Below are 16,485 nucleotides of genomic sequence, written 5' to 3'. Positions count from 1 at the left end.
ACCTTCTGCCTCCTATGCTCAGATCCCCAGGTATAAAGGCCATGAGCACAGAGGACAGGAAAACAGAACTGCCAAGGTAAACAGCCTCTAGGATAGGGTAGATGTAACAGCTCAACCCTGGGAACAGCACGAGAATCACCAGATCTCCACAGCCTGACCATGTGGCCTCCCTCAAAAGTTATGGAAAGTCGACGGATTTCAGGCCTTGAAAGTCAGAGAAGATTGAATCGGTTCATCTGGATGCAGCTTTTGTTGACAGATATGTTTCAAACCTTCGTTGATTTTCTTACCCGGATTATTGAGCGTGCATCAAGACAGGCCTTGAAAGGTGTGCAGATTACCAAGGACCATTAGGAGAACAGAAAATCACTTCTGGGGGCATCTGGGTAGCATTCCGGTGCCTACCAACACGGGAATTGCCAGTTCGAATCCCCATGGTACCTCCGACTTGGTCGGGCGTCCCTACAGACACAATTGGCCGTGTCTGCGGGTGGGAAGCCAGATGTGGGTATGTGTCCTGGTCGCTGCACTAGCGCCTCCTCTGGTCGATTGGGGTGCCTGTTCAGGGGGGAGGGGGAACTGGGGGGGAACAGTGTGATCCTCCCATGCGCTACATCCCCCTGGTGAAACTCCTCACTTTCAGGTGAAAAGAAGCGGCTGGTGACTCCACATGTAACGGAGGAGGCATGTGGTAGTCTGCAGCCCTCCCCGGATCGGCAGAGGGGGTGGAGCAGCAACCGGGACGGCTCGGAGAGCAGGGTGATTGGCCAAGTACAACTGGGGAGAAAGGGGGGAGGGATCACTTCTGTTCCAGTGCACATAGCTACTTATTTTAGTTTTCACCATGTACTAATTCACATATTGTGATATTAGTTAAAGTTATAGAATAATGTTCAGTTATAGTGACATGGTCTAGTCGTATTGTAATATTAGATATAGAATAATGTTCAGTTATAGTGATATGGTCTAGTCATATTGTAATATTAGATATAGAATAATGTTCAGTTATAGTGACATTGTCTAGTCATATTTTAATATTAGATATAGAATAATGTTCAGTTATAGTGATATGATCTAGTTGGATCATATTGTAATATTAGTTGTAGAATAATGTTCAGTTATAGTGATATGATCTAGTCATATTGTAATATTAGATATAGAATAATGTTCAGTTATAGTGATATGGTCTAGTTGGATCATATTGTAATATTAGTTATAGAATAATGTTCGGTTCTAGCGATATGGTCTAGTTGGATCATATTGTAATATTAGTTATAGAATAATGTTGCGTTCTAGTGATATGGGCTAGTTGACAGTCATATTTTCCTTCACTATCAGTGCTCAACATAATGAGGAAAACTGATGTTATTGCTTTTCATTCATAGGCAGAGTCCTTTGTATTCCTGCGCATTATGCTATACGATGATTCTTGGAAACTCCTCTGCTGGTGTGAGACAGTAACTGCCCTGAGAACTGGTTGTGTTTAGGCATTATCATGATGATTAGGCGTTATCATATTGTGGCTGGACAGGGACACCAACTCTTGTAAACTGCCACTGATCAGTGATTGGCGAGTTAAACATGTTTATTGGGTTAATCTGGTTGCCAAATGCCAACACAGGATTCGCTTTGTTATTGCGATATCATACTTGTGGCTTTGGTGGTGTTGGGGTGATACCACCGGTGTTTCTTTGATGCTGTATAACACCAAGACAATCTCCCACTGCAGCAGGCTTAGGCTGCTCACATAGTCTATAAGTACAGGGCGCGTACACTGTGCAGACGGACCACACTGTTTCGTAGTCTTTTCTTAGTCCAGTCGTACCAACGCATACCCAAGGCCTACATTTCCCACAGTCTTTCCTTTTCCGCCGGAAGTTACGGACTGTAAACAACATGGCGCTGTCTGCGGATGAGGAAGAAGAGCTGCTCTGTTACAAGGCCATGTTGGAAAGAAAAACCTCGCGGAGGTAGTATGTTCAACCACTTAACGAAGGGGGGGGGCAGAGAGGGGGAGTCCAGCGTGTTGGTGAGGGATATGAGACGTATGGAAAAACATACTGTATAAAACATACTGAATAAAAGTTGTAAAGCCACGAAGAAGAAACTAAAGGTTCCGGTGCCACACGAAATGCATGTCGATGTGAAGCAGTTTCGTGCTGAGCCGTGTTTTGTGTGACACCGGTACTCGAATGCTAGGTACACGCGGTCACAAAAATCGAGCTTCGCGTGGACATGGGCAGGCGGGCGTACACTGAGGTCAGCTATTACATCATTTTAGTCCACGCGGACCCCAGCTAAGTACAGGCGTGTATGGTACGTCAAGACTATGAATTGGCCTTTAGTCAGGAACCTGCCTGGTGATGTGAACCCCTACAACTGTCTGTCCCATGGTTGACCTGAAGTGCTGAGCTAGCTGTTTGAGAGATGATCTGGAAACATCACCAAATCCACCTGACAGGCTATCTCATCTGCATGTGACATACTAACGCCGCCTTTTAACGCTGTCAAACAAGTCACTGGACATAGACCAGACCTCTTGTGATGGAGGTCGGGTTTCCGCACCTCTCTGGTGCTTCTTCACACCGCTCAGTCTGTCACTGAATGACCAAGTCCACAGTTCACACCACCACTGTAGATGGACAACTGTCCCAGCAAAAGGGAGTGGAATTTTCCACTGGATTACAGAGGAAGATAACAGTAATAACTGATTTTCTGGTTGCCATAGTAACCATTAAACTAGGGCCATATTTACCTTGTGGTATGAAAAATCTCTTGACCGATCAGATGACTTTTTAAAAACAGCTTTATAAAACACCTTCTCACGCAATAAACAAATATATTCTGAAAAAAAATCGATGTTGGAAATCAACAGTACATTTTCCCTAAAGGTCACATGGTGGGCAACTGTTTCCATGGAGATGTGTCAACATTGTTACTTACATCACATTAGCGACACCTTGTTGCAAGGAAACATTTGGATGGACTTTTAGAATCTCATTTTGTTGCCTTTTGCTTGGAGTGTTGACCATCTGTCAGGACCGAGACCCGCCTCATACATAGGGACTCGTGTCACTTCTAAGCTAATCTACTCTGCTGTTTCTGCTGCCCACTGTGTGTCTGGGATGTATGTACCCCAGGGGCCGGAGTCGAGCCGCAGTGAGCCCAGTACAAATACTATGGGGAAAGAGGATGTCCAGCTGGGCTCCAGGCTTGCCGAGCAGCCTGCAGACGGCAGACAGAAGAGGGCACTGGACCTGGACCTGGAGGTGGAGGAGGATCCAGACGAGGGAGACTCCTTCTTTGACGACCCTCTGCCGCACATACAGAAGACCTACAGCTGGTGAGGAGACACTCAAGAGCCCTTTAGAACCCACAGGTCAACATTAGCCATCCAGATTGCTCTCTAGTTAGCACTACTAGTGGTCTCTTTTTATGTCCGCTAGCATAGCAAAGCTAGCCATCAGTGTTCATTTCTTTGATAAACTAAGAGGAAAACATACGCCAATTACCTCTTTTTTCATCATTTTTGTTCAGAACGTGTTTTTTAATTTTAGCTTTCATCCTGTTCTCATCACAGAAACACGTATTTTGATAAACATTATAGGTAGATGTGCTACTGTTTAGTACGTTGATTAAAAACGAATTCCATCACATGTGTCCAATGGTATTTCGTCTGAACCCTGGTCAGACTCAAAGATGAGTTTTTCTCTAGTTCTGGTCTCATTTTCACCATGGAAGATGGTTGCTTGACACCATTTTTCATCGTAGATTTCATAAACGAAACATTTCTAGCAATGCCAAGCATTTCACAGTTTGCAGAGAGCAGCCACATGTGTACGTGCTAGCCAAGGTAGCGTCATCACAGGCTAACAGAAAGACACCATTAATGTTCGGATTGGTTTTTAGTCTGGTAGAGTCTGTGACAGTTAGCTGCTCTGCTAACTTTAGTTTAACCTGCTCAGTGCTTTTACCCTAGGCACTATGCAATGTCCTGCTGGCAAATGTGAAAAACTGTACAAAGCTATGACGTGTGCAGAACAGCAGACTTGAGCGTGTGTTTCCAGCTAGCTAAATGTCTCCTAGCTTCCCTTGCTTTCTATTCTGTTGACATTGAGACTGACTTTGTCTCCTCTGTGATTCCTGACTGCCATGGAAGCAGCATTCCTCCTGTGGAAGAGAAGTTTCCTTCAGGAAAGACAGACAGCCTGAAAGAGTAAGTGCCTCCGGAATCCAGCTAAAACCAGCTGGACCACACACAGTCTGGGCTCTCTAAAGGAAATATACAAGACTGGTTGGTTACAGAACAGGCAGGGTCAGTACTGGGTCAATATTCCAGCTACAACATACATCAATAAGTCTTGGAACACCTCAGGGTGTTTTGCTGTTTTTGTTAACTAGAGAATGTGCTCTCTGGCATGGAGAAAGCTGGCTCTATCCAGTGAGTTAAGCAATAGAAAAAAAGCATTGTTTTAGAATTGGAATCTGATTTAAAGACCCAGAAAAATAAATTTGCTTAATCCCCAGCCCTCGCGCTAGTTCAACTACTGTGTTTGAGGTCATTAAGCTGCACCTGCTGTCTGCTGTGTAACGCTAGCTTTTCTTTTCTTTTCTTTTCTGTTCTCTCTCTCTCTCTCTCTCTCTCTCTCTCTCTCTGTCCTACCTCGCTCTCTCCCTGTTTCCCTGTCTATCATGCGATATATCTTGTCTATATCGAGTCAGTGCTGTGCTGGCGCACAGCAATGACTCGCTGGGGGAAGAGTGTCTCTCTGGGCTTGCTGGCGCCTCCATGAGGAGGGGGATTAGTCTCAATGAGTGAGTCTGCACGCTCACCTGCTCTGGCATCCAGTCAGGGGGCTTAACACCTGAGTGGGGCATGCATTTGATGTGGTTAACAGCACCGTGATTGGTCAGTTCCAGAACTCGGTATTTTACCAACCAACCAGAAAAAGGAGGCGCTCCAATCCAGCATAGCATCCGTTTGCGTGTTGTCGGGTGGTCTTTTCCCAGCATGCATCAGAAAAACGGAGGGGGAAAAGGCGGTTTCCCTGCAGTCTCAGAAACCACTTGGTGGTTTTAATGGACTGTTGAGTAAAAACACCTCAGAGATGGAGACATTCCACCCTAAAATCATCAGAATCAGAATACTTTATTCATCCCTGAGGGGAAATTGGGTAATATTTGGAGTTCAGATGTTCCACAAGTACATACAGTGCATCAGGAAAGTATTCACACCCCTTCACTTTCCCCACATTTTGTTATGTTACAGCTTTATTCCAAAATGGGTTAAATTCCTTTTTTTTTCTCATCAATCTACACACAATACCCCATAATGACAAAGCGACAAAGGTTTTGTAGAAATTTTGCAAATTTATTAAAAATAAAAAACTGAAATATTGCATGTACATAAGTATTCACACCCTTTACTCAGTACTTGGTTGAGGCACCCTTGGCAGTGATTACAGCCTCAAGTCTTCTTGGGTATGAAGATACAAGCTTGGCACACCTATATTTGGGGTATTTCTCCCATTCTTCTCTTCAGATCCTCTCGAGCTCTGTAAGGTTAGATGGGGAGCGTCGCTGCACAGCTATTTTCAGGTCTTTCCACAGATGTTCAATGGGGTTCAAGTCTGGGCTCTGGCTGGGCCACTCAAGGACATTCACAGACTTGTCCCGAAGCCACTCCTTCGTTGTCTTGGCTGTGTGCTTAGGGTCGTTGTCGTGTTGAAAGGTAAACCTTCACCCCAGTCTGAGGTCCTGAGTGCTCGGGAGCAGGTTTTCATGCAGGATCTCTCTGTACTTTGCTCCATTCATCTTTCCCTCGATCCTGACTAGTCTCCCAGTTCCTGCTGCTGAAAAACATCCCCACAGCATGATGCTGCCACCACCATGTTTCACTGTAGGGATGGTATTAGCAAGGTGATGAGAGGTGCCTGGTTTCCTCCAGACGTGACGTTTGGCATTCAGGCCAAAGAGTTCAATCATGGTTTCATCAGACCAGAGAATCTTGGTTCTCATGGTCTGAGAGTCCTTTAGGTGCTTTCTGGCAAACTCCAAGCGGGCTGTCATGTGCCTTTTACTGAGCTTACTGAGCAGAGGCTTCCGTCTGGCCACTCCACCATAAAGGCCTGATTGATGGAGTGCTGCAGAGATGGTTGTCCTTCTGGAAGGTTCTCCCATCTCCACAGAGGAATGCTGGAGCTCTGTCAGAGTGACCATTGGGTTCTTGGTCAACTCCCTGACCAAGGCCCTTCCCCCCCGATTGCTCAGTTTGGCTGGGCGGCCAGCTCTAGGAAAAGTCCTGGTGGATCCAAACTTCTTCCATTTACGAATGATGGAGACCACTGTGCTCTTCGGGACCTTCAAAGCTGTAGAAAATGTTTTGGACCCTTCCCCAGATCTGTGCCTCGATACAATCCTGTCTCGGAGGTACACAGACAATTCCTTTGACCTCATGGCTTGGTTTCTGCTCTGACATGCACTGTCAACAGTGGGACCTTATATAGACAGGTGTGTGCCTTTCCAAATCATGTCCAATCAATTGAATTTACTAGAGGTGGACTCCATTCAAGATGTAGAAACTTCTCAAGGATGATCAGTGGAAACAGGATGAACCTGAGCTCAATTTTGAGTGTCATAGCAAAGGGTATGTGAATACTTATGTACATGCAATATTTCAGTTTTTTATTTTTAATAAATTTGCAAAAAATTTTTACAAAACCGATTTTGCTTTGTCATTATGGGGTATTGTGTGTAGATTGATGAGAAAAAAAAGGAATTTAATCCGTTTTGGAATAAGGCTGTAACATAACAAAATGTGGGAAAAGTGAAGGGGTGTGAATACTGTCCAGATGCACTGTATATATGGCTGTAGATTTATGATTGTAACTAACCACAAACCTCTGTTGTCATTGTTCAATGAATTGAAGGCAGCACCACAGATGGCCTCGCCACGAATCCAGAGGTGGGCGGTGACGCTGCGGGCACATGAATATGAGATATGAGATTATCTACAAGCCGGGAAGGCAGCATGGAATGCCGATGCCCTTAGTCGGTTGCCATTATGTGAGGGACCTAAAACAGAGGGGAGAGAGGGCTCATGCTGGAAGACTCCGGCATAACACCAGTGACAGCAGAGCAGAGCAGCATATCAGGAAGAGAAGAAGCAACGTGAAGTTGTTCACAGTGTTATGTTATGCAACAATAAAGTACCCAAAACCCTGGCCACTGTAGTCTACTTACTACACTTACTACTGTATATACGGCCCAATAATATTAATGAATAATATTGATTGGGGAATTGAGAAAAACCTCATCTTCTTCTTCCTCTAAGACTTATTTTTGTTCTTAACGGTCATGTAATGGTAGTGGGCATGAGTGTGACGTCACCATGATGTGATGTCATGAGCAGAAACTGAAGTTGTTCTACTGACTGATAAATGGTGGACTAACTGGGGGATCTGGATTCTTACTACTACTACTACTACTACTTTCGGCTGCTCCCGTTAGGGGGCGCCACAGTGGATCATCCGTCTCCATCTCTTCCTGTCTTCTGCGTCTTCCTCTGTCACACCAGCCACCTGCATGTCCTCCCTCACCACATCCATAAACCTCCTCTTTGGCCTTCCTCTTCTCCTCTTTCCTGGCAGCTCCATATTCAGCATCCTTCTCCTTCTCTTCTTAACATAGCTGATCTGGATTCTTACTCATTGATCAAAATGAACTCTGGTTCTTCATAGCATAACGAAATGTTTCTTTAAACATTTGTCCGACCCACCATAGACTGACTGTCAGTGGGAGCCATCGCCGAGTCCAGACTTTTAAACTGTCAGTAGTTCAGCTTCAGCTCTGGTCTGTCCGCCATCTTTCCACCCGGATGTGGATCAGATCGCCGGCAAACTGTTATAAAGTTGAAAAAAGAGAAAGTGGCTCAGTCGCATTTCCACTAGTTTGTCAGGGCCCCTGTCCGTGGGACAACGTCACAAATGTCCAACACAGAAATGGTGACACATTATTCAGTAAGACGCGGAGAAACTCAAAAAACCATCATCTCTTTAACAAGTTAATGTTTATTCTTACAAGTGTGAAAGGGTGTTCGGGATATTGTTTATTAATTTTGATGCTGTTAAAATTTCCATTTGGCTTTTCTTACTCGGATCTTTAAAACTCACAAAAACAGTTTGGTTTTTTTTTTAACCCCCTTTTCTCCCCAATTTTACCCCACTCTCCCGAGCCGTCCCGGTCTCTGCTCCACCCCCTCTGCCAATCCGGGGAGGGCTGCAGACTACCACATACCTCCTCCCATACATGTGGAGTCACCAGCCGCTTCTTTTCACCTGACAGTGAGGAGTTTCCCCAGAGGGCTGTAGTGGGTGGGAGGATCACGCTGTTCCCCCCAGTTCCCCCTCCCCCCTGAACAGGCGCCCCGACCGACCAGCGGAGGCGCTAGTGCAGCGACCAGGACACACACCCACATCCAGCTTCCCACCCGCAGACACGGCCATTTGTGTCTGTAGGGACGCCCGACCAAGCCAGAGGTAACATGGGGATCAAAACCAGAGATCCCCGTGTTGGCAGGCAACGGAATAGACCGCTACACCACCCGGACGCCCACAAAAACAGTTTTTGTTTTTGTCTTGGTGAACAGAAACTGAGCTGAACCTCCTCTGCCTTTATCTAAACCTCCTCTGTGCATGGATCCACATGCTGCTATTGTGCTTGTGCGTTAACTCAGACCTCGTCCCTGTCTCTCTCTCTCTCTGTCTCTCTCTCTGTCTGTTCATACATGAGACGATTTCATTGTAAGTTAAATTACATTCAGTAGTTGAAAGGAGAACACAGAATCGGTTAGACAGGATGGAACTGTGATGACTAAACCATCTACAAAACAGTCACACAACAGTCATACAACAGTCACACACTCGTTGCTTTGCTGTGATCTGCTTTAACTTCAGCCACTCATTGAAAGGTCATTTGCATTGCCGTGCTGAGGTGTGGGTTTAGACTAATGCAGCGTTGGTGGTGTGTGTTTAACAGGAAGTCGGACTCGTCGCGGGCCAGAGACACCCCCTCTGAATCCCTCTCAGAACCAGAACCCCCAAGGAGAAGAGCTGAACCCAGCTTCAGCAGAAATGGTGAGACTCAATCTCCACAACAGCCTACAACAAGCCCATTTCATGGAGGTTAAAGGTTGCTGTATTTCCTGAACCACAAGTGGCGGCGGAGTGCAAGTCCCACTCAGCAAATAATGCGTCGTTGCGTGGAAAAAAAACCTATAACTCGCTTCAGTGTATAAGTCGCATTTATATAGTGGTACATTATAGAGCCCTGTGCGGGACTGTTTTCTTAATCCAGCTCCTGCTGGACTTCTGACCGTTACCGCCCTCTCCCGCAGTGTGTGTGTCCACTCCCACCCGCACCCGCAAACATTCTGACCATCCACGCCCGCACAGTACAATCCCATTGACTTTGTGTCTTCTCCCGTCCCGCGGGGAGAACACAATATTCTACTGTGTAGTCTGAATAAAGAGGTGCACACCTGTCGGTAACAGTGTAGTGAAACCACATATGCATAATAGCATATGTAAGACCAGCCTTATCTGAATCCCCGAGTTACCTCCAGCTTGGTCAGAGGTAACACGGAGGTAACGGCGTACAGCTCACTGGAGAAAAACGTAAACGTAAAACACTGACATAGGATCAGTCCAAATCAAATTAATAGCCAGTTACAGGGTGATATTCAGCACAGCCCCGCTCTATCCAAATGTTCTCAGAGCTTACTGACCGGCGTTCAGTCTGTCTGATCAGTTCAGAGCGATTCTGTGTTCCTTGAGTAGAAGTCCTCAGCCTTTGCTGCAGTGTCAAAGCTGATCGTTTTGCCCTCAGAAACCACACGGAGGACAGCTGGATGTTGCATAGCAAACCTGATGCCTTTCTTATAAAGGGGACAACTTCACGCCATTGAACACCGCCCGCTTCTTCGTCAGGGTGGCACTAAAGTCGTCGAAGGAAAACATTTTCTTGGCCTGGTAGAGCACCTGACCCTTCTCTCTCGCCCAGCTCATTACTCCTTTCTTATCCTGGAATCAATGGAAGCGGACGATTATCACCCTTGGCCACTTGCCCGGTGCAGGTTTCGAGTGCAGAGACCTGTGCGCTCTGTCTAGCTCCGGGGGCCTCTCAAAAATGCCGTCACCCATCACTTCCATCAGGAACTCAGAAACAAACTTAATGAACGTTGGTCCGGCACTTTCAGGCACACCAACAATACGCGTGTTTTGACGCTGAGAGCGATTCTCCAAGTCGTCCACTGTAATAGTCATATTAACAACCCAGCTGATATTTACCGAGCATAATAAATGATGGGGTATATATTGCGCTTGGTAAATATCAGTTGGGATGTTAATAGTTACCAATCGTATAACCCCACTGATGTTCACTAGTCATTTTACCAACCCTACTGATGTTAACTAGTCATATTGTCAACCTTACCATTTATTTGTCAAATTGACAACACTGACGATACTTACTAGTTATAATAATAACCCAGATGATATTTACTAGTCATGTTAACAACCCTGATCAGGAAGTGTGGTGAAACAGCAAGGAGGAAGTGAGGGCAGCTATGAAGAGAATGGAGAGTGGAAAGGCGGTTGGTCCAGATGACACACCTGTGGAGGCATGGAGATGTTTAGGAGAGATGGCAGTGGAGCTTTTAACTAGATTGTTTAACACAACCTTGGAAAATGAGAAGATGCCTGAGGAGTTGAGATGAAGTATACTGGTACCGATTTTCAAGAATGATGTGAAGAACTGTAGCAACTACAGAGGTATAAAGTTGATCAGCCACAGCATAAAGCTATGGGAAAGCATAGTGGAAGCTAGGATTTAAAGAAAGTGTATGACAGGGTGTCTGCATGGGTTTCCTACGGGGGCTCCGGTTTCCTCCCACACTCCTAAGATATGTAGGCCAGGTGAATTGGCCCAACTAAATTGTCCCTAGGTGTGAATGTGTGTCGGCCCTGTGATGGCCTGGCGGCCTGTCCAGGGTGTCTCCCCACTTGCCGCCCAATGACTGCTGGGATAGGCTCCAGCATCCCCGTGACCCTGAGAGCAAGATAATCAGTTTAGATAATGAATGAATATGACAGGATGGTGAGAGAGGAGGTGTGGTATTGTATGAGGAAGTCGGGAGTTGCAGAACAGTATGTAGGAGTGGTGCAGGATATGTATGACGGCAGTGTGACAGTGGTGAGGTGTGCAGTAGGAAAGACAGATGGGTTCAAGGTGGAGGTGGGATTACATCAAGGATCGACTCTGAGCCCTTTCTTGTTTGCAATGGTGATGGACAGGTTGACGGACGAGATCAGGCAGGAGTCTCTGTGGACTATGATGTTTGCAGATGACATTGTGATTGTGATCTGTAGTGAGAGTAGGGAGCAGGTTGAGGAGAGCCTGGAGAGGTGGAGGTATGCACTGGAGAGAAGAGGAATGAACGTCAGTAGGAGCAAGACAGAATACCTATGCGTGAATGAGAGGGAGGACAGTGGAATGGTGAGGATGCAAGGAGTAGAGATGATGAAGGCGTATGAGTTTAAACACTTGGGGTCAACTGTACAAAGTAATGGGGAATGCAGAAGAGTGGTGAAGAAGAGAGTGCAGACAGGGTGGAGTGGGTGGAGAAGAGTGTTAGCAGTGATTTGTGACAGAAGGGTACCAGCAAGAGTTAAAGGGAAGGTTTACAAGATGGTGGTGAGACCAGCTATGTTGTATGGTTTGGAGACAGTGGCACTGATGAAAAGACAGGAGGTGGAGCTGGAGGTGGCAGAGTTGAAGATGATAAGATTTTCATTGGGAGTGATGAAGAAGGACAGGATTAGGAACGAGTATATTAGAGGGACAGCTCAGGTTGGACAGTTTGGAGACAAAGCAAGAGAGGCAAGATTGAGATGGTTTGGACATGTGTGGAGGAGAGATGCTGGGTATATTGGGAGAAGGACGCTGAATGTGGAGCTGCCAGGGAAGAGGAGAAGAGGAAGGCTGAAGAGGAGGTTTATGGATGTGGTGAGAGAGGACATGCAGGTGGCTGGTGTGACAGAAGATGATGCAGAGGACAGGAAGAGAAGGACACGAAAGCTCCGCTGTAGCGACCTCTAATGGGAGCAAACAAAAGTGTAGTAGATATCAACAACCCTATGCTGAGCCAAACGCTGAAATTTAGTGTCTTTCTCGTCGCCGAGAAGCAGACTAAGGTTCATTTGCTGCTATTGACCTTACGTTTTTTTGCCTGGTTTGGTCTCCTCAAGGTTCGTCAGACTCCGTAGAGAAGGGAGGCAGAGATTTGAAGGCGATGAAAGATAAATCTGGATCTCTGGTCTTAGGTACGTTTGATGAGCTTGTTTCTAAAACCTGATCATTCTGCACTCTTCCTGAGTGGAGATCTTTTTGTGGCTTTTATGTTTAAACTATGAAATTTGGTTCAAATGAGTTCTTACTGACATGTGGACCACTCCACTCCAGTCCATGTCCAGAAAAACTCACCAAAACTTAGAACTCTCTGCTTCCAATCTGACCCTTACGAGGACTTTTTTATGAGAGTAGTTTCAATAAAGTCTGAACCAATAAGTAAATGTAAGTAAACGCTTACATGGTGCAGTGTACTGTGGGTAAAGGTTTAGATGTTAAGCACTCATATGTGGTTAGTGTAGTCTTGTGTGGTTTACAGGGATTTTATCTGTTAGGATAACTAATCCTGCTTTCTATCTCTGGCACAGATGCTTTTTCCTCTGTACAGGGAGGAAGCGAAAAGCAACCAGAACAACTTGCCGTCAGCCCACAATGCATTGCACCTATGTTTTAATTTCCTTATTTTAGGTCGGGCTTCACCGCGACCCTGAGAGCAGGATAAGCGGTTCAGATAATGGATGGATGGATATACCATTTAACAATGCTGTGGACTTGGATTCAGTCTTTTTATTTAAAGAATCATATGTGAAAGCCCTTGGCCTCACTTTCCGTCATTGCTAAAGCACTTTTTAAACGTTCACAAACAAAAGTGTGACAGAAACACAACAGTTCCTATGGACTGTCAATACAAAATGTGCCAGACCAGAGCCTATTGGCTCCTGAGGTTCCTACAGACTCAGACAACTCCTCCCCTTCTCTCCACAGATGAAGACATTGAGTATGATGAAGACTTTAACAGGTGAGGAAGACTGTGTGTTTGACACCGACACAGCACAGAAAATTTGACTTTAATGATGCAGAAATGAAGCAAACAGGACAGACACTATGAGTCATGTTCTCCTTCTGCTCCTTCAGCCATCGCTCAGACATCTCCAGGAGCGAACTGAGCATCGGGGAGGAGATTGAGGAGATTTCCATCGAAGGACCCGACAACAGCGATAAGGTGCTAACACAGCGGTGTGTGTGTGTGTGTGTACTTACATGTGTGCATGCGTATGTGTGTGTTTGCATCAATGTGATTAATCTGAATTAGATCACATAACTTGCTAAGAACTGCAAGTGCATCAGGAACCTTATAAAGTCACGATGACATCATGATGTCATCATGATGTCATCGTTTGATCCCAGAAGATGAATCAAGTGTGTGCTCATCAAAAAACAAAATTAGGTGCAAGACAAAAATTGCAAAATATAGGAGACAGTGTAGGAGACAAAGGAAACACAAAAGTAGACTGTGTAAGAGACAAAGGTGACAGTCTAGGAGATGGAGAAGGAGGCAGTCTAGGAGACTGCGCAGGAAACAGAAAACAAGACAGCCTAGGTAACAGAAGGAGAAAGCTTAGGAGACATAGAAGGAGAAAGTGTAAGAAACATAGATGGAGAAAGTGTAGGAGACGTAGAAGGAGAAAGTGTTGGAGACAGTCTAAGACACAGTGTAGGAGACATAGAAGGAGACAGAGAAAAAGAGAAAAGGAGACAGTCTCGGGTTAGGGTTTAGGTTTGCTAGGTGTTTGATAACTGCTGGTTCTCTGTCTCGTTGTTTGGACCATAGGAAGTTTTGTGTGGTACAGTTGAAGGCTGTGGTTCACTTGCCTCACCACATGAAAGTGAACTTAATCCCATACTGATCAAGTGTCTCTCTCTGACCTGCAGTTTGACGAAAGCACGCAAGACCTGAGCGTCTCTCAGCTCAGCCAAAGTCACGGAGCCGATTACATTGAGGAGGTGGCCTGACGCTCCCATCATGCACCTCTGAGCAACTCTCATATTTATGTCTGTATAGTTCGATGGAGATATTAAAAGGAATAAAATTGATATCATAAACGTGGTTCTTTGTGGGCTCTTATTTTTAGACTCGTGTCTTGTCTGGGGTTTTTCATGGAGAGTTTCTGGTCTGACTGTGAAGGCAGTTTGTCAGCCTTCAAGTCATATATGATGTTTGCTTACTTTCAATCTTTGACCATGTATGACCTATACCATGTTTAACTTTAGTCTATATTGCTTGGATAGATACTTAAAGTTCATGTGTAACAGAACAAAGGTAGTGCTATAAAGTGTCTTCTCCATGTGAACAAATAATTAACTATTAGCTGGTGGCAGAGGAATCTGAGAAACTCACCGTGTAGCAAAGTCTGGAGAAACGGCCCTGGTGAATTACGAGCTGAAAGATGTAAGTAACATCTGCGGCCATGAAAGCATTTGAGCACATCATTCTGTAACACTTGAAATCTTGCACCTCCCCAATGATGGACCCATATCAATTTGCCTGTCGAGCCAACCGGTCTGTTGAGGATGCAGTTAGCATAGCCCTGCAACCCCTGGAATCACCAGACACCTACGCATGCATCCTGTTCATAGACCTTGGTTCTGCCTTCAACTCCACCAACCCACTCGAACTCTTTACCATACTCTTGGATATGAACATTGACCCAGCCATATGCCACTGGATTCGGAGCTTCCTGTGGAACAGGCCGCAGAGGGTGAAGGTTTATAACCTAACCTCACACCTTCAGTACAGGTGCTCCTCAGGGCTGTGTTCTCTCCCCCCTGGCTCTTCTCACTTTACACCACCCACCTCACATCCACGGATAGCTCTGAAAATAATAAAATACGCAGACGACACAACCACTGTAGGCCTCATCTCCAACAATGATGAAACCAGTACCACAGTGCAGTACATCAAGCTGTCACTTGGTGCGCAAACAACAATCTTCTGCTTAATACAACCAAAACCCAGGAACTCATTACACTGGTCTACAAAAATAGTTTTTTTTTCTTGCATGGACTTTGGAAACTTTTTGGCTAATTTTGGGCTGCTGAATCCAAATCTGAGCTCAGATTTGCTCTATCACATCAAGTTTTTGTGCTATCTATGCTCCTTATTCAGGATTTTACAAAAGTTGACCATCTAGTCTGGCAATCTTGGTGGGGAAAAAAATGACCCCTATTCATTTCCTAAGTAATTTCATGCTAGGCTGAGTGTTTATTTATTCATTGTAATCATTTTTGCATCTATCGATCTTCTAATGCAACAGTGTTTTTTAACTTCCGAGTGTAAAATTGCTGTTTTCTCAAAAATAATAATTTTTCATAGTTCAACAACCTGACGTGATAGGCAAAAACTAATGCCAGATTTGTATTCAGCACCCAAAAGTTAGTTAGAGTCAGTTGAAAAACCCCATGCAAGAAAAATTGTGTTGACCAGTGTAATGGCTGAGTAAAACAGAATGAGCAGTTGATGTTAGATCCGGTATTTTCTATTTAAGCTGCCTAAGAAAGTAGAGTCGTTGTTGAGCTTTTGCAGTGATGTGTTCAGTGTTGATTTTCCATTTCAGGTTATTGCTGACGTGTGTTCCAAGGAATTTAAAAGAGTCGGTGGTGGTGATGGGGTCTCTGTTCATTTGTATGGGTGTTTTGGGATTCGGCATGCATCAGAAGTCAGAATCCATCATAACGTCGGGTTACTTATGTATACCCTGGTTCTTTGATAACAGAGTGAGGTGTTTCACTATGGGAAACACTCTCCACGTGGTCTCACAACGTCTGTCTCTGACAGACAGGTCGACTTTCGGGGAGGGCCCCGCCCCCTCATATCCCCCGGTCGACTGCCCTGCCAAGTCATTCTATACCAGTTTCTTCCCTCAGCCATGCGAGAAGGGAAATGCAGGTGAAACACTTCACTCTGTTATCAAAGAACCAGGGTATACGTTAAGTAACCCGACGTTCTTTTTCTAACTTCGTTCGGTGTTTCACTATGGGAGATATAGCCCACTCCCGGCTTGCATACTCTCCCGAAGCCATCTGGCATTCAGACTCAGACTGACACATTATTCACAGATGCTGAAGCCCCCCCCCCCCAGTCCCTAGCACCGCATGAGCTAAGGACGGGTCTGCAACATCCAGCCTGTAAAATCTGACAAAAGTGTGCGGCGTAGTCCAACTCGCTGCCGCACAGATGTCCTCAACACAAACTCCCCTGAACAGAGCCCATGACGTAGCCATGCCTCTGGTGGAGTGAGC

At 45.4% G+C, this 16,485-nt stretch overlaps 1 protein-coding gene across 6 annotated transcripts in view; it reads left to right on the top strand.

Moving 5' to 3' along the window:
• cep43 (centrosomal protein 43) overlaps positions 1-14,288 on the top strand; it is a 29,035-nt gene extending 14,747 nt beyond the window's left edge. For 3 of the 6 annotated variants that reach the window (XM_056294379.1, XM_056294377.1, XM_056294381.1), the window contains 8 exons: positions 23-76; positions 3,141-3,343; positions 4,160-4,216; positions 9,037-9,134; positions 12,306-12,380; positions 13,171-13,204; positions 13,321-13,408; positions 14,119-14,288. In XM_056294379.1, the coding sequence (XP_056150354.1) occupies positions 23-76; positions 3,141-3,343; positions 4,160-4,216; positions 9,037-9,134; positions 12,306-12,380; positions 13,171-13,204; positions 13,321-13,408; positions 14,119-14,199 (690 nt within the window). In that variant the 3' untranslated portion in view covers positions 14,200-14,288. The remainder of the gene's footprint in view (positions 1-22; positions 77-3,140; positions 3,344-4,159; positions 4,217-9,036; positions 9,135-12,305; positions 12,381-13,170; positions 13,205-13,320; positions 13,409-14,118) is intronic. The other 3 variants (XM_056294378.1, XM_056294380.1, XM_056294382.1) reach the window with 3 other exon arrangements.
• The last annotated feature ends 2,197 nt before the right edge of the window (positions 14,289-16,485 follow it).

Source organism: Lampris incognitus, chromosome 15 (assembly GCF_029633865.1).
Source record: "Lampris incognitus isolate fLamInc1 chromosome 15, fLamInc1.hap2, whole genome shotgun sequence".
NCBI lineage: Eukaryota > Metazoa > Chordata > Actinopteri > Lampriformes > Lampridae > Lampris > Lampris incognitus.
Note: the sequence above shows the minus strand (reverse complement) of the source record. Positions and strands in the feature narration are given on the sequence as shown.